The 26,020-nt window shown below is 39.5% G+C and overlaps 1 protein-coding gene across 8 annotated transcripts in view; it reads right to left on the reverse strand.

The window, feature by feature from the left end:
- Nucleotides 1–26,020, reverse strand: part of ARHGAP6 (Rho GTPase activating protein 6) — a 337,142-nt gene that overhangs the window by 44,435 nt on the left and 266,687 nt on the right. For all 8 annotated transcript variants that reach the window (XM_055802144.1, XM_027785505.2, XM_055802145.1 and 5 more), the window contains one exon: nt 18,283–18,442. In XM_055802144.1, coding sequence (XP_055658119.1) covers nt 18,283–18,442 — 160 coding nt within the window. The remainder of the gene's footprint in view (nt 1–18,282; nt 18,443–26,020) is intronic.

Consider the following 26,020-nt stretch of genomic DNA (forward strand, 5'->3'; position numbering starts at 1 on the left):
TCATCTCCGCAATTAGGGGTCATGAGAGAACACAAGCTGTTTCCCCACAGTTTTCCCTCAACTGCTATTGAAAGCCATGTCCAGATAATTAGTCAACAGACAGCTGGACAAATTCTGAGTTTTTCACAGCTAGTTAATATCCTTTTACTTTAAAATTAACTTTTTTTTTTTACCTTATGTAACTATGGTTTGATTAACTCCACTGGCACACTTGCACTCTGCATTTAGAGCATATTTGCTCCCAGCACTCACTTAACTATGATACTTGGTTTTTGTCGCTTAGGTAGATCATCATTAGCCAGTTATGTTAATTCTCCTTTTTCTTCACCTGCTCTGGTGAGAATTCATCTCTCTGAAGGAAGTCTGAGTAGAATGGATAAGGTATTCTGGATGAGAATTCAGCAGTATAATGGTGGTAATTCATTGCCTGATACAGTCTATGATTAGATTTTCCTTTTCTGTAGATGCATGACGAGTTCATAACTCAAAGTCATACTTTGATTGATTAATATACCCAGTCTTTTCATACCTTCTGACATTTCCAGTTGATAAGACTGAGTTTATTACAGAAATTCTTTCACCTCTTGGCAATATGAATAGTCGGTAGCCTGCTTACATACATGACAGTACTGCTGGTTTTTATAAGGTTACCCACCACTATTATGTTCTGGCTTTATAAATATATTAAATAATTTCCAAATTATTTTTCATGTTATAAATTCAAATTACTGCATCACAGTAGGCTTTTGATAAATGACTTCTATTTCTTTGGAGCCTTACAGCCTTATTCTCCAAAGACCCATTCATTGTTAAGCCGACATTCTACTGAAGTCTACTGAGACGTAAAAATGAGAATAAAAGTTGAAATTGGATATAAAATAGTGTGTTTTACTATTATACCTATACAATGGCAACTTCTGGAGTGTTTCAGTGTCCTGAAATACAGCAAAAAATTAATGCTATTCAATATTGAATACAGAAACGAAGAGCACTCATATCCACATCAAAAACAGGTTAACAACTTCTATAGCCAAACTATCAATACTTTCTCATGAACCTTGTTCTTAATGGATGATTCTTTCAACACCAGCAGTGACGTAATTCCTTAGTAAATGACAGGCTGGGACAACATTTGTGCATTTGCCTCTGCAAGCCTAGATTTTTGGATACAAGTGATACTCGTGCCCAGAGGAATGTAAGAAGCAGCAAGCAATTTTGGAGGAGACAAACCAGAAAATACAGAAGAGTGCACCCTGTGCACTCCAGCAAAGAAAGAGATTGCTGAGTGATAGAAGACAGACACCTAGCTTCATCAAATGGGAGCAGTTCCACTGAAGGCAGCGGAGCTACGACCACTTACATTTACAGTTTACCCCATGGCAAGAGAAAGAATTGCATATGAAAATAAGACTGAGTGGAATCTCAGTGAAAAGCTAAAGCTTAGCAGATCTGCCAAGAGGTCTAAGGTCAGTTCCAGCTCTCCTCCTCCCTAGCAAAAGACATGAATAATTAAAATCTATATTCTGTAAAAAAAATAAATAAATGTTTTGAAATGATTGTTGATTCACGTTACATCAGGTATGAACACTGCTGAAATATTCATAACATGCTTAAAGACGTGCAACTCTAGCAGTTTTACATCTTAAATTAACCCAATTCATAGTAATAATGCTTAGTCCTTATTATCTGCAGTCTGTTTTGAGAATATAATTAATATCCAAAGCATCCTTGGGAAACAGGCAAAGCATTATTACCCATGCATAATACCTACTGTACGTTTTAAAATTAAAAGCAAATATTTATGCAAAATAGTATTCTATCAGCCCAAAGTACTATTAAATATGGACTGGTATTTTAATTCACAGTTTGGGAATGTTTAAACCACAAAGTGATAAATGTTGGGCTTTTATCCAGCCTTTTCTGTCTATAATTATCAACTAAAGGCTTCTTTCTATAGGTCAACAATATATTACTACTTCAACAGATTCCACTCAAGAATATTAACAAGAGAAGTACTCAAAAGACAACAACTGTCAAAGTGAAGGAAGCTGCAATTTTTTTCTTCATTTACCCATTCTGATTTTTCTGAGGAACACCCTCCCAGACAGCTGTGCAGATTAGTTTCTCCAGAAATGAACTTGGTTTGTTCAATGTTCACTAATTTATGTTCATTGCATTTTTCACTGCAATGCATACATCACTCTCTGGGCATCTATATATTAAGACTAGCATGATGAATTTTTAAAAGACCAAGAGTCTAGAATCAAACTCCTGAGTGCATATTAAATTGTTACATGACCTGTTTTTCCAAAGTGCTGAGCACTTCCAGGTTCAGTTAATGCCAAAAAGACTTTTCTATTTGAAAAATTAGGTCATCTTTTTAGAACTCTCTCAGTGAACCACAGCCTACAGAACACAAAAGAGTATTTGCACTGACATACCAACTTTGGACAAGAATTGAGGAGTTAGACTTCTGGGATTATTATTTTTTAAATTTTGGGTTAGGGTTGAAATTAACCTGCAGTGTCATCACTAACACCATTTAATTAGCAGTTACACTCTCAAATCCTAGATTCTATAGAGTCCATTTCAGGGCCTAAATTTTACTCTGAGACCATGATTCTAAAAACTAGGTAAGAAGAAGCCATTTTCATGCTGATGATATATAAATTTCCACTCTAAAAGGTAAAGAAAGAGAACTTTGTATTTTTTTAAATGACAGATTACTCTGTTGCTTTACACATGACCACCTACCAGCGCCATGTATGACTCCAAGAGAGACAGTGCAGGCTGAATCATGTTACTATTATTTACTTCCAGTACTGCTTTACTCATTTTAAAGTTAGGAAAATTCACAAGTCTATTTGGTAGATGCAGGTGCTGCTCAGCATAAGCAAAAGCATCACCAAGTACACAGAATTTGTTCAAGGTGATAAAGTTGGTGGCACATCTAGACTTAAGGTTCAGGAACTCTTTAGCCACCAGTTTCATATTTTATCTCTTAATATTAAGCCACTATACTGTGAAGCCCTAATCCAGTATGCTTTTCGTAATTAGTATAATATGCAGAAGAAAGTATGACAGCACCTGAGCTTTCGAAGTAATTTTTATGACACTATTATAATATTAGGCTTCAGATCATGGGAAGTACCTTGTCAATAAGCTTGAAGTGAATCTGTAACAAAATTATGATTCCTCAGCACTTTCTTTCCTTATACATGGGCTTGTGGATTATATATAAGAAAGGATGTTCTTTTTACTTTAGATGCCAGGACACTTTTTTGTTAATCAAACACATAATTCATAAATTCATACAGAGACTTTAACTTAGTGGGTTTCTGACAAAAGAGATCTTCTGTTGCTTATCAGGTTACTGATTAAATAGAACTCACCTTCCCATCTATCGCTAACCTCCTTTGCTTAAAGAATTGTGTTTCTTGTCCATTTAGGGAAGAAAATTTGTTGTGTTCTATAATTAAGGGTTATTTTCACACAGCGTAAGGAGAGGGGTTATGTGAGAGATGAAGATCATAGCTCATTTAACAAAACAGAAATGGATGAAAAGAATGATGTTGTGAGCTTTCTAAAATGCTTTTTCATAGTAGTTATATTCATGGGTGTTTTCCCTTAATAGGCATTAGTAATTGGATCTAATTGCATTTAAAGAGGAAAAAAAATAGAATGTGTTTTCTAAAAGTGTAATCCATTCTGTCTTGAAAATTACTACCACTGACACCACAAAGCACCAAGTATGACCTCTCTTGAGGACTTGTCAGTTCACTCATCGAGACAGACGCATTTCCCAAGAGCTAGCCTCCCACACGCAGCCTGTGAGCCAAACGTTAAGCTACAGTCTCTCTTGCCTGCACATTACCATAAGTAATAGAGACCTTGCGATCAGAAAGCACTGCTAAATTCTGTTGACAGCACAAGACAAGACTGTGCTTCGTTCACTGACAGTTGTACTGTGTGGTTGAAGTCACTTTGCTGGGTCACTATACAAAGCAAATTTGCTTCCGAATGCACAGTTGGAGCCACCCTACTGAAGAAGGTGGTGCTGTTTTTTTACTTAGCCATTTCTGTGACTATAAAAGTCCATGTTCAAATATTTATTTAGATTAGCTTCTTGTTAAAAGGCCCTGTCCCCATACAGTAACTTCCGAAGAACCGCCAGCTGCAGCACAGATGGAAGGTAAACAACTTCAACCAGGGAACCAGGAATTATGGTTTTTGGCACATAAGCAATATGAAAATAGAAGGGGTGAGCCTACAGGCATTACCCAACCGAGAGGGAGTGAACCAAAGGGTAACTTGCTATACATTTTTCTCTGGGAAGGTCTTTTGATGGAGCACATGCCTAGTGTCAATATTGGAAGTAAAACCTGCCTCTGGGTAGATTGAAATTAGAGGGAACCACTCCTTCTATACTTCAGGGCAGTATTTGCTACACTGAGACTGATGACAGTCACAAAACAGTAATGTGATGCAGCAGGTACAAGACAAAATACAGGCACTGTATTTTTTCATATTGTAGCAGCATCTGCAGTGTGGCAGCAGCTTTCCTAAACTCAAAAGGTAAGTAAGATCCTAACTTAAACAGATTGTGGTACATAGATACTTTGCTGCTGTCCTTCTCTCCACATGGAAGGCACTCAGAAACCACGATGATGGGCAGAGGTTTAAAAGCTTTGAGAAAGACTGAAAAATATCCCCTGCTTGGAGGGCTTTCATAACTGACAGAAAATAGGTCAAAAATTGTCTATGTATACTACTACATCAAAACAACTACAGTAAAATAAAATATTTTAGCTGTACTGAACAAAACCCAAACCCCAAAAAACTAGAACACCAAATTCCAAACAATCAATGAACACCAGCCTTGATGCTGTAGTTTGAGATAGAAAACCACAAGTAACAGCTCTAAAACTGCCTTCAGTCCACTAGGGGCAAGGGAAAACTGACTGTCTCCTGGCATCAGTTACCTAAATAAAAAGTTTTACAATATGGAGGGTAGAGAGTAGTTTGATAGTTTGATGCCATTCCTAGTCAAAGCGACTCTCAATTTGATAAGAAAGAGAAATAACTTTAATCCCACAGTACTGGGCAGGCTAGAAGCAGACCAGACATTAAATTGCCACCATTTACCTGGCATCGAACTTCTCGTTTATCGGTAAGCTGGCTTGCATGCCAACACTGGCAGGTGAAGCAGCAACAAAGTTTCTTTACAGCTCCCTTAAAGCTTTCCCCCAGGTTGCTCTTGGTGTGAACAAGGGTTGAGCTCTTCAAATGAAGAGGAAACCCCCAACTCTCTGGAACTGGGGGGACCCATTCACAGAGGCAGTTCAGGGCACCCAGGTCTCCCCTGTCTTCTGACCACCATTTCGTTATTACGAGCCCTTCATACTTGTCAGACTCTTACCTTACAAGAGCTGTGTAAGAAAATAAAATGGCCTTCAATAACTTGCTCCTCCAGGACTAATTAAACTAGTCCACAATATTCCTGCTCAGAGCCTTAACGAAGAAATGAAGTGAGAAAGAAGCCTTTGGTGCAAGGAAGTGAAATCATGGTGCAGAAAGGTCTCTCACTGGACAGGTTGGTGGCCCCAATAATCAAGATGATATCCCTTTCAGAAATGACCAACAGATCTTTCTTATAATGTTTCACTGTAATAATTATCTGTCCTCTGTATCATCAATCATCTAGCTTGTATCTTTTTTTACTAATAGACAGGAACAGGTGTTAAAATGTAAAGCGCACAGAAAAAAGGTGTGATGACCTCTGCAGAAAACACTTGGGTCAACTTCCTGCACAGAAATAGAGTCACATAGACATTTATCTAACCTATTACTAAAAACCTTCAGCAGGAGATTAGTTCTCCATTAAATCTTGAGGTAGCCTTCTCAGTGTAAAAAGCCCAGTACAAAGATAGATATAGTACTGCAGCTCTGATAAAAGAAATCTATCTGTAGTCACCTTATCTTTCCTAATCAGTATTTAGAGACATATCTTGCGCCTCTGGCACCAACCACAACGACTCCACTGAAACCATGCCTTTGAAGAAAATTTAGAAACTAACTCTTCTACCTAAGGCAAGAAGAAACTCTCATCACAAATACATCCCTGCTGCACTTTCAAAAGGAGCAATACACATAAGGTAACAAAAGTAAATCTAATTTTCAACTGAAAGTTTTGAAATATTTATACCAGAGGTATATATGTTAAAATAAAGCTCTGCCAAAGACAAGTAGAACATGGAAATTAGCAGGCTGCAAAGTCAGTGTTCTTAACAAAGATTCAAAAGCTTCTCCCATGGGATATATTTATTGGTATTTATTCTTTGGCTTTGAATTGTAATAAAGCACAAAATCTTAAGTCACTATAGAATCACCACACACATGGAATATTTGCAAAGAAAGCACAGGGCAGCCCAGTCAAGTGTTGAAAAACAAAGGGCCAGTGCTACATCAAGTACTAAAGACAGATTTGGCAGAACACTATCAACTGTTACACTAGTGTTCTTATACAGATTTAGAAAACGAACAAGAGGAATCAAATTGCTGTCCCTGTTCCCTTCCTCCACCTTCACAAACCACACCTACACAACAGGTAGATTCTCAGAAGTTACACAAATATTTTTTTTTAAGGTGTTGCATTACACACTCATTCTTCTGTGTTCAGATTAAAGGTGCCACTGATTTCACCAAGAAGCCTGGCATTTTCTCCTTCTGTTCCGTATTCATACAGCACTGCAGAAAATGCATGCTGCTTCTCGATCAAAGCTCCTAGCTATTTACCAAAATACAAACTAAGTATTAAAAAGGCAAACTTTTTTGTTGTTGTTTGTAGGGGGTAAAACGTGTTATGTGATACAAGAAAATCTTGGGAATCAATTTGCTAAGTCTTTTATGTCTCAATGGTGGCAAAAAGTCAAATTTGGGAAAAAAATCACAAGAAGAAATTTCTGTAAATCTCCTTATTAGGAGAAAAAAATATATAATTTTGGGCTTGCTTATCTCCCTGTCTGGAAAACCTCCTGTCACCTTCACTTTGACAAACTCCTGTACAGCAGAGTGCAAGCCTGCATGCTTTTACAAGCAGCTGAGACTTCTCCTAGCTTAAAACATTAAGTCATTTTTATTTTCTTTTTTCACACTGAGAGATACTGGTTTTATTTTCTCAGGAGGAAAAAAAAAATCCTCAAAAAAATCCATGTTTCCATGGAAAATATGAATTGGAAGGATGAGGGGAAGCTTCCATCTAAAAATCAGCAACATATACAGTTTTCATCTCAAGTCTGATACAATAAATCCAAGATATAGTAATGTAGCATAAAGGAGCAGAATTTAGCTCACAGTCTTTCTTGTCTTTAATACAATCCTCGTGAACACCGCTACATTGAAAGAAAATCCATGGACTCACAGGACCATGTTAAAGACAGTATTTATATGAGAAGAATTAGTAGAGGTTGGCATTAAAAGGGGTGGTAATAATCCTCTTCACTTGAAAGATATACTGATGCCAACTCCAAAGCACCCAGTCTGTAATCCCAAAGCTCCACAAAATATAGGCTACAGTTTACTTAGATGTTTTCCACTGTTACAACAGCCTACAAAGTATAGAACATGGTCAGTGATTAAAAACAATGAACAGTTTGGAGTCCTCACAAAAATGCAAGTCCAGATAAAAATCACAGTCAGCCTCAGTGTTAAGGAAAATGGATAATGAAATACAATGATGAGTAACGTAAGCAAAAAACAGATCAAAAAACCTACTCCCTGCCAAAATAAACAAGAAGTGGAGAACGCGTAACTCTGAATTCCTATTTTTATTCAGAGCTTAACTGGAACGTACTGGGGGCAAAGTGCACCAATGAACAATAAAAATTCAGAAAGCCCAATTATGCATGTATTCTTCTATTTCAGAGATAGGGTTGTCTCAGCGCTCAGTCTGTAATCACACACTTATCTAGCCCTGCTCCTTCAAATTCATCACCTTACTAAAGCAAGTCGTACAGGAGACTAACACACAGTTTGTGAACAGATGCAGAGTGTCACACACCTGGTGGAACTGGCTACAAAATGTGCATGCAAAAATGTATGCCAGCACGTGTTCAAGCAGCATAAGCAGTACCTTCCCTTAAATGACTGAGTCTGCGTTCAGGTTTCCAAACCCAACCTTAGGTTGCATTCGTTAAAACTAATCCAATAAACTGAGAACTAGACTTTGCAATAAAATTAAGGGTTACCTTCTTTCTCCCCAGATATCCCAGTAAGTTTAAAAAAAAAACACAAACACAACACAAACGATTCTCTTAGAAGATGGAACACTTGCTGTAATTACTGAAACCACCGTGTATGACCTAGTTGCTGTTAATGACAAGAAAGTGTGTGGATATACATTCTTGACATAGGTGGCATCAACACAGTGAACAGACTTCCTAGTAAAGGCAGTTAATCTTTTATCAAGTTTTGTACACTAGCTAAAAAAGCTGGGTAACGTTTAGTCTCAGTTCTGGAAAGTGAGGACAAATTCTGTGGCCCACCTTTCGATTTTCACTCCAAAATATTTGAGGAACATTAAAATAAACCCAAAGGTACAAAGTAAAAGTATGCAACTCTTGTACCAAAGCATAAATAGACTTTGGTACACGGTGCATGTTAAAACCAAAACACTACATCAACATAACATTAAGGCTGTGACCCAAGCCAACAAATGCAAGATAATTCATTGGAGATGGATGTTCCAGCATTAGCTCAACCTACTGCATGTACTACAATCTGTTGCATCTGATTTGTTAACAATCCTGGGCCAACACATAACCTCAATATCCAACCTTAGATACATCAATCTTGCGTTTTGGAGATGAGATGGGACAAAGCTATTTAAACACATCAATTTGAAGATAAGGGACTGAACTCTTGGGCTAACAGTCTTCCTACAAAAAAATGAAGTTTGATACCATCCCTGTAATACTCTACTGAAACATGAGTTAATACTGGGAATCATTATTATTAATTATAAGGAAAGAATGACATATGAAAAATAAAAAGATACTTTGAGGGTGCTTGCTTAGTAGAACTTCTAAACTGACTGAGCCCAAACCTCTGAAATCTGACTTCATGCACACTCAAGAAAGAGTTCCTGCATCAACTTTCCTCACAGCTGAAATTCTGGCCTGAAATAATTTAGGATGTTAAAACCAAAAATGTTTAATAAGGAAAAGACTGATGTTCTGTGAAAGTCTGTGCAAAACCTAGATAATATATTCCTCTTGCTGACTCAAATTCTACTCCATCCATGTTAAGTTAATATTTCTGAACTTTAACAGGAGAATTCAGCGTAATTTTTTATTTCTTTCCCCTTTTACAGAGAATAGAAGAACAACTTTTTCAAAGTAGTGTTCCTTTACCCCAGTGTCCCATAACTGGCTAGTCCTACAAACTTCTTCATCACAAGAACCATTTCCGATTCCTGGTCCTCCCAAGTCCTCTCAGTATTTTCACCTTCCCCATCTTCAAGAGTTACTTTGAATATGTCATCAGCTTAAAGGTGAACATCAGGCTATCAGGAGGCCTCATCAGTTCTGCAAGCTTAAGCTGACAGATCTGCTAAACTAAGATTAAACACATCTACAAAATTATCCATTCTTTGAGCCCCTATTTTTATTATGTGATTCAGGGGACATTTCAACTCACAAATCAGCGGGGCAGGGGGCAGCTCTCTCCTAAAAGCAGAGGGTCTTTTGATTTGTTGAACCTTTCTGGAACTGAGGGACAACGATTGTATCAGCCAGGCCTCATACTGCTGGCCACCAATTCCTCTGTACTGAAAAGCCCGTCAGCAGTTACCCCATCCACACAGGTCCTGGGCCTCGCTTACTGTCCCCTTGCCCCTGACTTGTGCTGAGACTAAGTTCTACTGGCCAAAACCACTGCACAGTTGTCTATGTCAAAACAGAGTATTGATTCATAGCTGGAGCTATAACATATGAGTGCAATAAAACCACAGGCAGTTGTCCTAGTTGTAACTACTGCAATGGCCACCTTTCAGCAGGAAAAAAAAATGTGCCTCTCCTTTTATTTTTCATTATCAGCCCATGAAAGATACTTCTCTCCAGCAGGTAATTTCAAACATGCAGTCGCAAGATCCAGCTGCAGCTGTAAAAAAGTAATCTCCAGGCTGATACATATGAAAAAGTGTCACAACTTTTATGTGATGTCTTAATGATAGGCTGCCCCAAGCTTGTCAAAACAAATCAAACCAAAGCGAACACACAATCAGATATGCGCTCTGTGTGCCTGTTCTCTCCGCTGTCTGAAGTCAGTTTTCAGTCTGAGTTGTACTGTGTGGGCAATGGCAATGCACGTGCCTTTACACACCTTGCTAATTTAGCCTGGTAACTCTGAGAAACACCATTGCCATCTGACGTTTAACAAAGTGGGGACAGAGAAAGGGAGAAGTCTGGTCTGTGCGCTCTCAGTTGCTATGCTTGAAACACTGCACAATCACTGTGTGAGGAAAAACAGGTACCTACCAGTATGATTATCTGCCTACTGGTTTCTTCTTCCTACAGAAGCTGAGACCTCAAGGCAGGCAGCCTGTGCTCCCAAAGTGGAAGGCAGCATATGGATCAATAATGAATGATCATCTACCCACCAAGAGCAAAATAAATAATCACAAGTGGCAACATGTAGCATGTTTTATAATAGAAATATAAAGCCCTCTGAAAAGGTTACAGCAATTTTACGTAAAAGAAGAAAATGTTCTTATCTACATCTTCCCCATCATCTGTTGAGATCCTTCCTTCCCCACCGGACCAATGTCTCCACCCCTCCTCCCAAGTGGCTCCTGCTGATGCTCTGTCCCAGTCCTAGCAGCCAGGGTTGGGCAAGAATTAATGGAATGTTTTCTTCTGAAAGTGATATGGGGCAGTGCTGTGGTAGCAAGCACTGCTGGTGACACCTTTATAAAAGTAACAGTGGTATTAAAGAGACGTGAATAGCAATACACCTGTTTTCTGGTGCTTATCCAGAAATCCCCCCAGGTTTATCTATAACTTTTCAAAGAAATACAATAGAAGAATATCATATACACTTTTGAGTAGTCAACAGCACTTAATTATTGTTTTCCCAGATCCAACTTCAGGCACCAGTGCTTCTGCTTTATCAAGAAGCCCATCTGTATTTCTCTATGGAAGAGGCAAGAGGAAGGAGAATGGAAATTCCCTGGGGAAATGGGAATGGGAAATTCCATGCTCCTAACTCTTTAAGATCTGTGCTAGCCACAACCCTTCCCCAGAACTTTGGAGGTTACACTTGGTGTGATAACAGCACATGAGTTTTCTGTTTTGCTGCACAGACGCATATATGACATGCTGCTTTTGCATCCTAGGATGATGCAGGCAGCTGGATTGTTATTGCAGTAATAATGCTATTTACCTAATAATACCAAGATGCTTACTGTGCAGCACAGCATAGGACAGTATTACCAGTGAGAAATACAACTGAGCAACCTCTGGAACTGTAAGAGATTTATTCATGTGAAAACATCAATCATTTTCCATTAGTGTTTGCTGACACTATGAAGAAAACACACCCCACTTGTGCTGTCACAAGGGACAAACTGGCAACAAATAAGCAAATCCATAAACCACAAAATATTATTGATACATGAGGATTTGAATGTGGTCATTTCTATACAAAAAGATAGATCAGAAGAGAAAAAAACTTGCTGTCAAGATCAGAAGTAAAGATGCCATTTCTATCTGAGTTACTAAAGATACTGGCCAAATTTCTGCTTGTCATTGTATAGGTAAACAAATGTATGAGAAAACATGTATTGCTCCCATGTTTATGCACCACTGAAATCAACAAAAATTCCTCAGGAGTGCAGTAGCCATCATGAACACCAACATCAGGAGAGGTCAAAACTCTGGTGAAAAGTCAGGACTCCGCCCAGCCTACAGGAACAATGAAGATAGCTGGACTCAGCAGACAGGGGTTATCACACCATTTTGGTGGCAGCAGAGAGGCCTCTCTCACAGAGCTGAGGAGGGGCTGGCCCTGTGGCACACTGTGGATGGGACCAGACTCTTTCCAGATGGGACTGAGAATGGAACAAGACTCTCTTCAGTGGTACCCAGCAACAGACAAGGGGCTACGGGCACAAATTGCAGCACAGGCAGTTCAGTTCCATCTGAATATGAGGAAAAACTAATTTGAGGGTGACAAGCACTGGAACAGGCTGCCCAGAGAGGCTGTGGAGTCTGCTTCTCTGGAGAGAGAAAACCCCACCTGCATGCAAACCTGTGCAACCTGCTCTAGATGAGCCTGCCTTAGCAGGGGTTTGGACTAGATGATCTCCACAAGTACCTTCCAACCCTGACCATTCTGTGACTCTGTGAACCAGGCCTAAAAGACACACAGATTCTACCTGTTCCTCCTGCATCCACATCCCTGTCCTTCCCTTCCAACAGCCAAGTTTTCGAAGAAGAAATGAGAAATCAGTATATGAGAAATCCAGACACAATAGTTCACTCTGTACAGTTTGCTTGGTCAAAGAAAAAAGAAGCAAACAGGCAGAACTCCAAATTTCTAAATATCAGCCAAGTATCCAGTTTAGCCCTTATTTTCACTGAGATGCCCCACCATTTAGCATGAGCCACTGTTTACAAGTCTTTGGTTAACTTACAGTGTGATGAGCTTAATCACATGCTACATCACCTCTAAACCAATTTCAAGTAACATTTTGGGGACATTCATGGGATGGTCAAGCTTTCTGTAACAATTCAGCTACAGCATGTCTACTGTCTAAACAGTGGTAGTACCTACATATTTTCCCACTTCTTTGCTATATATTTCCCTAATTTTCGCATCAAAGTCAGCACCTATAGATGCCTTAGAATATAGGCCATGTAGATTCAGCAGTCTGCAGATAGTATTTATTTTCTAGTGATCCTCTTCTCTTTTTCCATGGTGGTATTTATGCTATATTTCCTAATTATCCACGTATCTCCACGTTATTTATCTTCTTAACAAGTAAGCACAAAAAGCAGCTCAGCCATGTATGCCTACATGTCCCACTGGTAAATGCACACCTGCACTATTTAGAATAAGTACGGAGCTTCCCCCCCATTTATTCTCTCTCTCCACAACTTCTCCAGCCCCATTGCAAAGCTGGGAAGACAGCAGCGCAACCTGTTGTGGGCTGTTAAGAACATAAGCAGTCACTGTCTCTTCTTGAAGAGAGAGAGGTGAAAACTGCAACCGGGACCCCTGACTCCCAAATCCTATTCAAGTCCTTACCAACAGGTTCACATCGTACCTTAAAACCCGGGCAGATGCTTGAGGAGTTGAATTAGGGTCGGAGCCCTAATTCCTCATTTGCTTTAACGGAAAAAGCCTTAGCAGTGCCTACCAGTGCTCCCAAACACAGGCTCAGTCAAGTGGGAGAGGACTGTGGAGGAGAAGAGAGTAGGAAACTGATACAACCAAGCCTTATTCAATACCTCCTCTGCTCAAGAGGTACCCGCAGGCTATGAACTGCAGAAAATGCGCTGCTCTCCTGCTCTGATCCCAGTTTTACTTTGAAGAAGCTACCTGACTCACTATTTTTTTCATGAAGACATACTGTAAAAGGTTAATTTTTCTCACTACTTGCGTACAAGTACACACACAATTGGGAAGTCACCAAAATGTAAGCACAGCGAAAGCGAATTTCATCATGAAGGGTTTTTTTTCCTCCTATTATAAAGACAAGATTAACTTTCCTGAAATGAGAAAAACACAATGTATTCTAAACAGCAACTGTAAAAAAGCGTCACCAGAATTGTATTGTGCCATTCAGAACGTCAGACAGCAAATCAAAAACCCTCCACAGAATAACTGCACTGGTGGAGAAACTGTGTAATGCTCTGCTCAGAAATGATAGTCTCTTGCAACTTAACACATTAACGCAGGGAGAAGATAAATAATTCTTGGTCTAGTCTCTGGTGGCAGATGTGAGAGTGACATGGGAGCTGAAAAAATGTCAATTACAGAATCTGAAAGATATATGAAGCAGAAAAAGAAGAGAACAAGAAAACCTGAAGCATCTCTGTCATAAATATAAAAATAATAACTCTTGATCAGTTTTAATTCATTTGAATTGCCTACTGCAGTGCAATTGTAGCATATTTTAAATTACTTGCTGGTTTAATAAATTCCTGTGGGAGGTGGTCCCCTCTCTGTGACTACAGGATATTTAACTGAGGGATGTCGGTAATGCACTTCATTAGCAGTAATGGCTGCAGTACAGTGGAGGAGAGGGATTACATATGAGATAGTACATTCTATGCATTCCTCTAGAAGTGTGGGAATCGCCAGATGTGCCCTAAGTGCTAATGAACTGTGCTTGCTGTGACAAAGGCGCTTCTGAGCATGGCAGAACTGAAACATAATGAAGGAGCAACCAGTAACTGGCATGCCTGATTATAAAGATAAGGCAGATACTTTTGTACTTTGACTTAACATGCACACAAGCATGTTTGGCACAAACACTTGTTATCCAACAACAACGAATTTTTACTTTCCACAACACCTATGCCAGTAAATGTTTACTCAAATGCTTGCAGGAAGCCAAAGCCCAGGGGGCACAAGCACATTCTAATGTCATTCATTCACGAGTTTTCAAGAACAGTCAAAGAACCACAAAGAATCCCAACTTTTAAAACAGCTTTCTATATTTTCTAATACTTAGATTGTCCCACCAACCACTCCTGGATTTTTTTTTCCCCTGTAGCATTCTATGAAGTAGAAGAGCACTGCAGCACACATTCTGCTATAGCTGGATCTCTCCAGACCTAGAGACCTATTCCAGCTCTCTCAGACAGTACTGGTTCTATATCTCACCTTTTTTCTTTTTTTTTTTTTCCCTCCAAATTTTTAAACAGAAAATGTTTAACAGCCTTCAGCCTGCTTTTAATTTGAGGCACAAATGGCTGTGATGGAGTTTTATTTTACTTGTATTCCTGCATGCCCAAAATGCCCAAGCCAGTTTCACACTGCTAAAACTTGTAATTCTGCATTTACAGTCCTGTGATGTTAGCAAATCAACTGGATGGCTACCTGTACTGCCTTATCCTAATTTTTCAGCCCACACCATACAAGAGTGGTGGGAACATGAGGTGGACTTCAGGGTGTCTCTGCAAAGAGCCTAAACCAACCTGTAGTAATTTAAGAATAAAACAGATTCTTATTCTCCTACCGAAGCACCAGCACAGATGTAGCATGATGGAGTGACAGAATTATTATTATTTACACCTATTGCAATATACCAAAATTGGTGCCAGACTTGAAAACGAGATGGACCCTTAAATACTAGATGTACCTTAATTCTAGCTGTTACCTTTGCTTCCTTCAACAGACGGTACTAGAACATTTTAAAACTCAGTTGCACTGGCTATTCATTAACCCTGCATACCTTAGAACACAGAAAAATTCATGATCTGGTCATTCAGAGCAAGTATGTAGATGTGAAATAATTTGCCTCTTATCAGTAATTTCACTGGTACATCTAACCTGAATAGCAGAACTGAATAGATAATTTATTCCTCAACCAAACTAAAACAAAAGATACATGAAAAGATGGGGCCAAGCAGCACAAATGAAACAGAAGCCCAAGCTCTTGACTTTGTGAAGTGCCTTTTATTTTAAGTTGCTTCACCAGAATTCATATTATTCTTATTTTGATTTTATGCTTAAAATTATACTTTTCAGTCACAATATATATAAAATTCTTTACACATTATATATTTACCCACAAATATATGTACTGTGAAAATAATAACTGTTCTTGTGTGTGATCTGAACCTGCAAGATTTGACAGTTACTAGTCTGCAAGCCCTGGCAGCACTGTGCCAAGTTGCCTATGGCTCCAAAGGATCTTGCAGAGGAACAGTGGGGTGACTAGGAAGGGACCTTGGCTTTTCCAGATGGCTGGCTTTTCATGGTGCTCCCAGCAGGAAACAGCAATGAGAACACAAAAATAGTATTCACTCTCCAAAGCTCAAAGTTTCTGAATACGGCTCAATGTCGGGATGGAGATTGGTGACAGGCGGCGTCCCACAGGGGTCTATATCGGAACCAGTATGGTTTAACATCTTCATCAGTGACATAGTGGGACGGAGTGCACCCCCAGCAAGTCTGCAGATAAGCAAGCCGAGGGGTGTGGCTGACACACCTGAGGGAAGGGATGGCATCCAGAGGGACCCGGACAAGCTCAAAAAAGGGGCCCATGTAAACCTTGTGAGAGTCAACAAGGCCAAGTGAAAGGTCCTGCACCTGGGCTGGGGCAATTCCCTGCATCAATACAGGCTGGGGGGTGAAGGGATTGAGGGAAGCCCTGTGGAGAAGGACTCGGGGGTACTGGTGGATGAAAAGCTGGACATTAGCCAGCAATGCGTAGAAGGCCAACCGTACCCTCAGCTGCGTCAAAAGCAGTGTGGCCAGCAGGTTGAAGGAGGTGATTCTGCTTCTCTACTCCACTCTGGTGAGACCCCACCTGGAGTGGTGTTGTCCAGCTGTGGGGTCCTCAGCACTGGAAAGACATGGACCTGTTGGAGCAAGTCCAGAGGAGGCCACAAAAACAATCAGAGGGCTGGAGCACCCCTCTTATGAGGAAAGGCTGAGAGAACTGGAATAGTTCAGCCTGGAGAAGAGAAGGCTCCAAGCAGATCTTACTGTGGCTTTTCAATACTTAAAGGAGGCTTATAAGAAAGATGGGGAGAAACTTTTTATCAGGGCCTGTTGTGATGGGACAAGGGGTAATGGTTTTAAACTAAAAGAGGGTAGATTTAGATTAGACACTAGGAAGAAATTTTTTACTGGTTGCCCAGAGAGGTTGTAGATGCTCAATCCCTGGAAACAGTCAGGGTCAGGTTGGATGGGCCTCTCAGAAATCTGCTAGTTGAAGACGTCCCTGCTCATTGCAGGGGGGTTAGATCAGATGACCTTTAAAGGTCCCTTTCAACCCAAACTATTCTATGATTCTATATGTATGTATACTCTATTATCTTGGATGGTGTTACCTCCATATATGTATATTCATCTCCCACTGGAACTGCCAGTGACAGTTCAGAGTGCCAGAAAATATTGAAGTGCCCTTAGTGATCCAGTTCTTCCTATGAATACCCTGTAAAATTGTTTTCATATTCATGGAGCATTTTTTGAGGGACCAGGGGAGCTGTGGTAGAGCTTGAAGTTGATCATATCCATCTCACTACGAGCTGATGGACTTTGTTGGTTTTGCAGGAGTTTTCTACAGATCCTAAAAAGTTGATGAATATGCAAGCTGGTGTCTTTCACATTTGTTCTTTTCCACACCATTATTTTCATAGACTGGACAACCTTTTTCTGCTTAACTTTCCCGTGGCATCACTGTGTTTGTGCTACCACACAGTACCTCTGCTCATAGCCAAAGGTGAGAATCCAGTGGTCCACTGTATTCCTTAAGTAAGTATGCAACAGTTGGAGAGAAACAATAGGAAAGCTAGATTTGTAGATGGTTGTACAAATTGTAGATGGTTGTACATCTGTCAAGCTAGGCTTGACTGCCAGCCTACAGGAAACAATGGAAACTTTTGCATTAGTTTTAGTGAGGTTTAGATCTCTTCTACAGTAACCTAAGTACAGGTCTACTATGTGCATGAATGCTGCATCAGGATTCCGATAGCTGAGCTGCTCCTTTTCAATTAATTTCCTGTTCCTTAGGAGTTCAATATTTTAGGCTGATAATCAACCTGTTTTCTAGGAAATAAGCTCCACTGTCTTTATGAAAACTTGGGTAGGATTAATCTTATTTGATGCAGACGTTCTCACTGTCTGTCTGAACTAGTGATACTCTGTCTCCTCCAGAGCCAATACAATACAGAGCGAAAAAGCCACTTCTATGGCACGATCTATCTGACCTACATAGACATGTACTTTTGGTTGTCAGGAAGTGTAAAAAAAGCCTTTTTCTCTCAACTGAGTATCAAGGCATCCTAGCACGAATAGGTCTGATGTAGATTATTTACCCTGTAGACATCTGTCCTTGATCAGATGATCCCACCCCAGGTGGCCTGAACTGAACATAGTAGCCAAATAGCTTTACTAGTCATTTTTACATAGTTACTATGTTTAAGCAAAAATTAAATAGAAGACAATGTCTGCGGAATAAACAACCTAGTGTTTTATCCCTTGTATTGCTGTGACATGAAGTCAGTGCTCAGCAATCTAAACAGAGTCAGTTTATCAGGTCCTTACCTTTGGGGATAGTGATCTGACAGCCCAGGTCACAGTCCTGCTGCAACTGATAAAAAGCCACTTCCTGCAGCCGAGCGCGCTCCAGCTCCGAGAGGCTTTGAACGGGAACTGACTTCAGCCGAACACTGCGCCCTGACATGCTGTTCCAAGTGAAATCACCCTACAGGAAATCAAATGGAAAAATATGAAGCATCATATGGTATGCACAGTTCAATAAACAGAACCATCTCTTTTACTGCTAGGAAAAACAACACAGGTCCTCTTTTCTAAAAGGCCATTTTCTTGGACATCTCTAACCTTTCAAATATCTTTGTTTTCCTAAGAGCAGCATTCCTTAAAAGGAGTACAGACATGCAAAACAAAAAGTCAATTCTGTCTGAAACCATTTAACCACGTATTGTTGCAAAAACATCAGCATTCCAAAAACCAAAAGCACAAAGGAGGAGAAAAAAAACCTCTTGACTGCTTTTCCAAGTTTGCTTTCTTTGTACAGTACCCTGCCATTACTTCGTTCCCTTCTCTCCACTGTCAATCAGACATGCAGATCTCCACAGGTCCATGGACAACACACATCTTATCTTCCTTGGTTTACTAATCCCACTCCACCAGACTGTTCAGAAAGCACACAGGCAGAACCCCTTCTCTTTTCTGACAAATCCCATTCCATCCCATCCCCTCCGTATGACAATATTGTGTTTAGACCAAGACTGACTAAAGGACAAGCTGTTCCACACTTTTGAAAAGCCATAATAACAACATGTGTGTTAAAATTTATACAGGAAAATGACATGAGATATACTACAACTCTGTAAGGTACCAATTATGCTTGGAAAGCAAATCAAAAGCTTTAGCTGTTCTATCTCCCACCTGTGATAACATATACAAAAAGCTATTAAGTAGTATTTAGCTTGGGTGAGAGAAGTAATTATCAGTCAAAGAGAAGTGCCAGCACACAGATAAGCTTAAAGGCTGACAATTCAAGCTAGACTTTCAGAATTTATGAAAACATCATCAAAGAGCACATTTTAGCACTACAGGGAAAGAAAGAAAAATTTGTTTTTCATTCTAACCATGTCAAAAAATAAACAAATAAACAAAAAAAAAATAAACAAACTTGTCAGCAGGTATAACCTGATGCAGCTGTAGATAATGGAAAAACTCTGATGTCCACCAGCTGAGCTGTAAAGACAAATCCACCAACCTGCCCTTCATCACAGCATGGCAGACTTAAAATTAACAAACTTCACTCTCACTTTAAGTGCTCATTTTCAGTTTAAATTTCAACATCTGTACCTTCACTGTGCTTATTTTTTCATCATTCAATTATAAGTCATCTTTTCTGTCCATACACCTGCAGCCAAAGGATGTCCATTGACTTTAAAAGACAGTGGCTGAAGCTCCCTATTACAAAAACCAGTAAAATTAGACCTTACTTAGCAGCTATGCATCCTGTTGTACATAGATATCTTTGTGCACAGTTCCACATATCTTGCCTGTATATATGTGCACACATACAACTTGTATATACATTTGCATATACAAACACATGTACCTATATATGCATACCTACAACTACGGGTGTGTATTCACATATACGTATGAAACAAAAATAATTCCCAAATATGCAGCACCATTTAGCAATACAGATCAAAGGAATCACACATTAAACACTGTTTCTTATGATGGATGAAGTACATTCAACTTCATCAAGGAAGCTTTTTTTCATAGTAATTTTTGTAAGTCATTAGACAACCACAATAGATAAAGCTGTCACCTCAGTGTGAACGACTGCACATCTGTACAATCAATGCATGCATTACGTTCAATATCTTTACGGCATTTATATATACATATATACATGGGCTACATATGCAAACTTCTGTGCTAGCCCACTACTTGACTTGTGGAATTTGTTCCTTCATTTTTGCCTCTTCACCTCTTCTTGCTCCTCTAGTCCCTTACTGTTGATTAGCTAGATTTAGTAATCTCAGGCTAAAGGTTTGCACAGTGACACAAGCCAAGCTGATTAGCTTAGCTCAAGCAAAGCCAAAGCAGCAAGAGTCATATAAACCTTATTTGTAGAACTGCAAGTAAACATTTACATTTTTTAAAAAGCTGTTGTCATTTACAGATAAAAGTGATTGAGAACAGAATCCACAACCAGACAATGTATACTAAGAAACTAATTCCTTTCCAACCCTGATAATGCAAAAGAAACTTTATAAGTACAGAAGTATGCAATTCAACCCTCACGAACATAAAATGTACAAAATATTCTACAGCCAAAATGGTACAGAGAGAGAAATACAAGTCTTTATGGTATAGTTTGGGGGTATTTTATCTTATCTATTTCTCTGAGATGAGCATTTCCGTAAAAAAAAATATCACTGATACGTCTACCATAAAAAAATTTCAAACAGAGATATTTAATTTTGAAACAGGAATGGAAAGCAAAAAGTATACCCATTAGAAAATGTTGAGGTAACAGAATATCTATACTGTTTAGGATGGATCCTGTTTCCCATACAGCATAAAAAACAAGGGGTGCATGGGGCTTTTAGGGATTACCACAAATTAAATAAATATTCCTTAACTGATTTGTGCCCGAATCCTTGAATTGTTACCCTTTTTCGGATAAAAATTACCCAGGGCAAATCTAACTCTGGACATAACTCCGCATCCTCTGCCTTATCTCTGAGCTAGCTCCGTAACTGCAAGCAGAGAGCTGTACCCCTGCAACGCCCAGCTCAAACGTTAGCCCTGCCAAACCAGTTGAACCCTGAAAGGCAGGGCCTGCTAGCTGTGGTACAGCCCTGCGTTAATGTTCTACTTTGGGGACCCAGTAAGCCTCTTTGCACCAAGCTGTGCTGCTGTACATAAAGCAGAGCAGCCAACCCGGCACTGGCTCAGGAACCCTACCCAGGCTAACTGCACCTTAATACGGAAGCACACCACCTCCTTTTTTTACAGGAGACTGAGAAGTTAAAATCAAGGGAAAGAAGCAAGCTCCCAACAAGATTATGAGGGCTGTTCCTTCCAACCAGATTTTTTATTCTAGCAGTCTGCAAGCTCACAGTATGTCCCTGGCGCTCACTGGCATTGTCTGGCTAAGAGTGGTGGGATGCAAGCTCTGCACCTTCCAACACCATGACAGGTCGCTAAGCAGTGAAAAAGAATGTGAAATCACCCTGTCCAGTTGCTGTGCGCTAAAGAAGACATTCCTCTCTTACACTAGACGAGGTTTGATAAAATCTTTGCTAGGTCACATTAACATAGGTTTTTACTATGCTAATGGAACACGTTAATAATTAACTGAAATATTTTTGGAAAATCATGTGTTAGGGCCAGTGGAATCTCCTGATCTGCTAAAGAAGTGAGAGGCTCAAGAAATGTTTCCTTGAAAAAGTCTGTTTTATTTGGCAAACAAATATCACTGTCTGCTACGAGACAAAACACAGTAATTGATAATTTAATCTATTCAAAGACTCCAATGCTTTGCGTGACACAAGGTAAATTAAAAGCCTCACCTTCCTTCTAAAGCACTGTACAATTTTACGTACAGCCTGAAAATTACTACAAAATCAACCAGGCTTTGAGGAGGTCCAGAAAAGTCCAGCTTCCTTGGAGAAAGGGGACAATTAAATCAGTACATCTGCCTAAAGCTATTCTCCACTCCATGGGGCAACCAAAGGAGGGAAAGGGCAGGACAGACATGGAGAATATCTTCTGTTTTTCTCTTTGTATGAGGAGGAACATTTCCTCAGCCTTCAACTTAAGCATCAGCCTGACATAGCTCCTTGCAGAAGCTTAAGCGGAGCAGAAGATCTTTAAGCACCAAACCAGTGAATTGTTTTTTGAAGTTCATGCGTATGTGTTCAGACATACATACACAGCTGCTTCTCTGTTATTTAGATTGTAGGATTGTAAATCAGAATATGGCCTGCAAATGGCTCCTTCATCACAAAGAAGAAAAGAAAAGAAAAAAAAACCCAACACCAAAACCATCACAAAAACAAACAGAGAAGAGTGCAAACAGAAATATTGCTCTGGGATAAAGTGATCGGCCTGATAGGACACAAACTGCTAACTGCAAGGGCGCTTTCATAACTGACTTTTTACAAAACCTTAAATCAGACTAAAAGCCTTCTCTGGTTTCTTCTACCAACCAGTCACATCTTTTCCCTCACAAGTCTCCAGCTTCAGCTGCATACTCTCTCTGGCCCCCCCACTACCATCTAACTTCTTTCCTCCCCTCAGCCGAGCCCTTCACTTATCAGAGAACTAACTAAAATACCAGAGCAGATGACTCGGCAGAGGGGATGACTGATTAACTGCAACTTGTGCCTTTGAAGAATCCGTCCATTTTTCCCGTATTTCTTGTCCACAGTCATAAGCACATTTTTAATAACACGCAGACTGCAGTTCCACTAATATTCGTCCAAACATATTTTTTTTTTTTTATGGGTCGGATGTTCAGCGGTTCCAAATAAACATTAAGTGGTACATCCTGACTTAAGTAACACTATGTGCTTAAATTACTCTTAAGCATGTGTAGGCTATTCTTGTGTACCTGACCTCTTTCTCCTGAGCCTCCAACATACAGTCTTTCAGATGTCTTTTAGTGAAGGTCTTCTGTCCTTCGTACGATACAGAACAATACTGACTGACAACTACTGCAAGGAATCCTGGATGTACATGCAAATCTATGGGTGATGACCGACCCCTGTTGATCTCCGCAGAGTTTTAAGCCTTAGTGAGTAACATGCATTGTGCACAGGGAAGAAAATAACAATCCACACACACGGCAGTTTTAGGTAACACAAATTTTTAATGCAAGATGGAGAAAGCAACGTTTATCTTACTGCAATATTGTTAATGATTTCAGTCTGTACTCATTTAGCTAAACGCCATTATCAGATTAGCTGTCTACTTTTCATTAGTCTTTTTCTCAAATCCTTTTGAAACCACTAAGATCAAAACCAATTATGTCTACTTGCTTTTCTCCTACTTGCTTTTCTCCTACTGTAGCAAAACTTGGCTATGTGCTTGTATTTAGATGGGTCTCCACTACAAAAGAATTCACTATTTTTGCACACAAAAAGATTATATTGCAAATAACATTGCAAATATAGCATCACAATGTCTTAATTCTGTTTGCTTAATTATTTCTTTAAGCTTCATGAAGTTGCATATCATTGCCACTTCATAAACCTTTCATTTACCTTGGTCTTTTATTTCAACTCTCTCTAAAATTATTTCCAGACTCTTCAGGCATAAACTCTCACAATCTGATTGTGGGTACAGGTAATCCCCCTCTTCCTCACTTCCCTGGTGTTGCTGTTAGTATGAGCCAAAACCAGTTCTGAAGTGAAAGCCAGTCACTCCAGTACAGCTATATACTCCATCATATGAAATCAGTGTACAGAACAATGTTCCTGGACAGGATGAGAATTAATGGGGGCGGGGGCTACTATGTTAAATATCCATTTTAGCATTACATGCAGTTATGGACCACATGGCCAGTCCTTTACTAATGTCATCCTAGATAACCACTTGCAGATAAATGAAGAGTTACAACTGGATAGTACGAGTGTGCTACAGCCTGACTGTCTCTGCCACCCTGCACTGTCTCTGCCACTGTTGGCATTACAAACTGCTGCACCCTAGGATGTTCTGGTGTAATACAGCTGCTCCCCAGGGACTGCCAGCATCACAAAAGAAGACAAGTCTTTCAGATTAAAGAAACGGCATCTAAATACTAAATACAAAGAAGCACAAGACTTGTTGCACGACATCGAAGCATTCAGAGGAAGATATCTGAACATCGATGCACAAAGTATGGGGCCCCAACAATTAATCTTCATTAAGAAAGACTGATTTCATTAAGGACATTATCTAGGGTGACATCCTGTTCCTCTTGACGTCAGTGGTAAAATTATTAATATAATGTCTCCACTAGGAAAGGAGTAAGTAACATTCCAGATGATCCTGTATACAGTTCAGAGCCTTGCATTAAAGTTGCCTTATCTCATACTATATTGTACTTATGTGTATTAAATGATGTATGTACAGAAAAAGCTATTAGTTTTGTCAAAAAGATCACACTTTACCAAACAGTGGTTTAGATATCAGAACTATTTAATGGCAAATAATATAGCCATGGCTTTGCCAAAGACACATACTTCCTCACTCCTAGCTAGCTAGCATCCTGTCTCATTCCCAAGGCTAGAAATTCGTGTACTCAGGGTCAGGACTGCAAGACAAACTCTGTGGGACACTGAAAAGCCGGTATTCCCACAGGTGGGACAGAATTCACACACACAGCAGAAATACATCATCTAGCAAGACAGCATGAAATCGATTTCAGAATATTACAACAGTGATTTCTATCTATCAGAAGAAGGAAGAAAAAAAAAGTCCTTCTAACTTTAGTCTAAGGGTAAACAGGGAATAAAAGAATGAGCGTGCTTTCACAGCAATATTAAAACTGCTAAAATAAAAGGGAAAATATTTCCTGTTCTTCTGCAAACAACCTCTCCAAGTTTTCCAAATGCCTCAGGGTACTATTTCATGTTTAGAATATTTAAAAAGCATTCTCTTAAAAGAAATTGATGTGTAATGGAGATGTATTTCATTCCTTTTCTGCCATCAGTAAGCATGAATGATGTACAAAGGTATTGCCTAGCAAAATATTCATCCCTAACATACCCACTCTGTGCTGAACTTTGTTATACATCCAGAAAACCAACTTCCAGAAGTAAGAAAGCTCCACTAAAATGCATCAAAATACATGTTCAGATTTTCTGAATTGCTTACTTCAGCAGATATCAATATTTTTGCAGAATTTACCCAGAAGCAGCACATTACAACTAGGAGGGGCTGAGTATGTTTTTGGAGGTGCCGAAATGGAGACAGAACACCTTAAAAAGCCTAGATGCAACTGTAAGATCAAGCTGAAATTTTGTCAGTCTTCACATAAACAGATTTTTGTTATTAAAAGAGAATTAAGTTATATTACAATACTCTGAATTTTGCAGGTTGAGAGTACATGCACAACTGTTAGAAACACGACTGCATGCAGGAACAAGCTGAACTGCAGTAATTAAACCACCTGAGACCACAGTAATGGGCTACACTACAAAAGTCAGAAGCTTCACCAGTCTCAACGTAAGAGGATCTGGGATAGCCTGGGTCGATTAAGACTATTCTTATCCCTTTTATCAGTTCATATACTGTATTTTTTGAGAGGCTGGTGCTATGTTTTTCTCAAGTATTTTAAGTTTCCTGCTTCAGCAGGAATAATGTGAACTCTGCAAGCCAATAGTAGCTGACCCAAAATCAAATACAATAGCTGCACAAATATTATTTTTAGTGGCAAAGCTATGTTAAATAGAGCCCAGGTTCTGTGACCAACACAAACACACTCCCAACAGCCCTCAATGTTCAGCTGCTAGTGAAGCTGAACAAGGAACCAGCCTGTGATACACTGAAAAACAGCATGTCCTCTCATGTCCCCTCTGTGTCTTCCTGTGCCCCAGCTCATGGGAAAGGTGGCTCTGTCCCGAGGACAACCTTTACTTGATGCTGCAGGTTGCAGTATCCACTCACGCCATGAATGCCATCCATACATTTAGAAAGACCATAACATGAAAGATTTCAAATATGAAATAGTGCTCTTTCTCCTAAACCTAACGAGATTAACGTGAAGCCCATGGAAAAATAAGGTTGAAATAAATTT

The sequence above is a fragment of the Falco peregrinus genome, chromosome 4 (assembly GCF_023634155.1).
Source record: "Falco peregrinus isolate bFalPer1 chromosome 4, bFalPer1.pri, whole genome shotgun sequence".
In the NCBI taxonomy this organism is placed as follows: domain Eukaryota; kingdom Metazoa; phylum Chordata; class Aves; order Falconiformes; family Falconidae; genus Falco; species Falco peregrinus.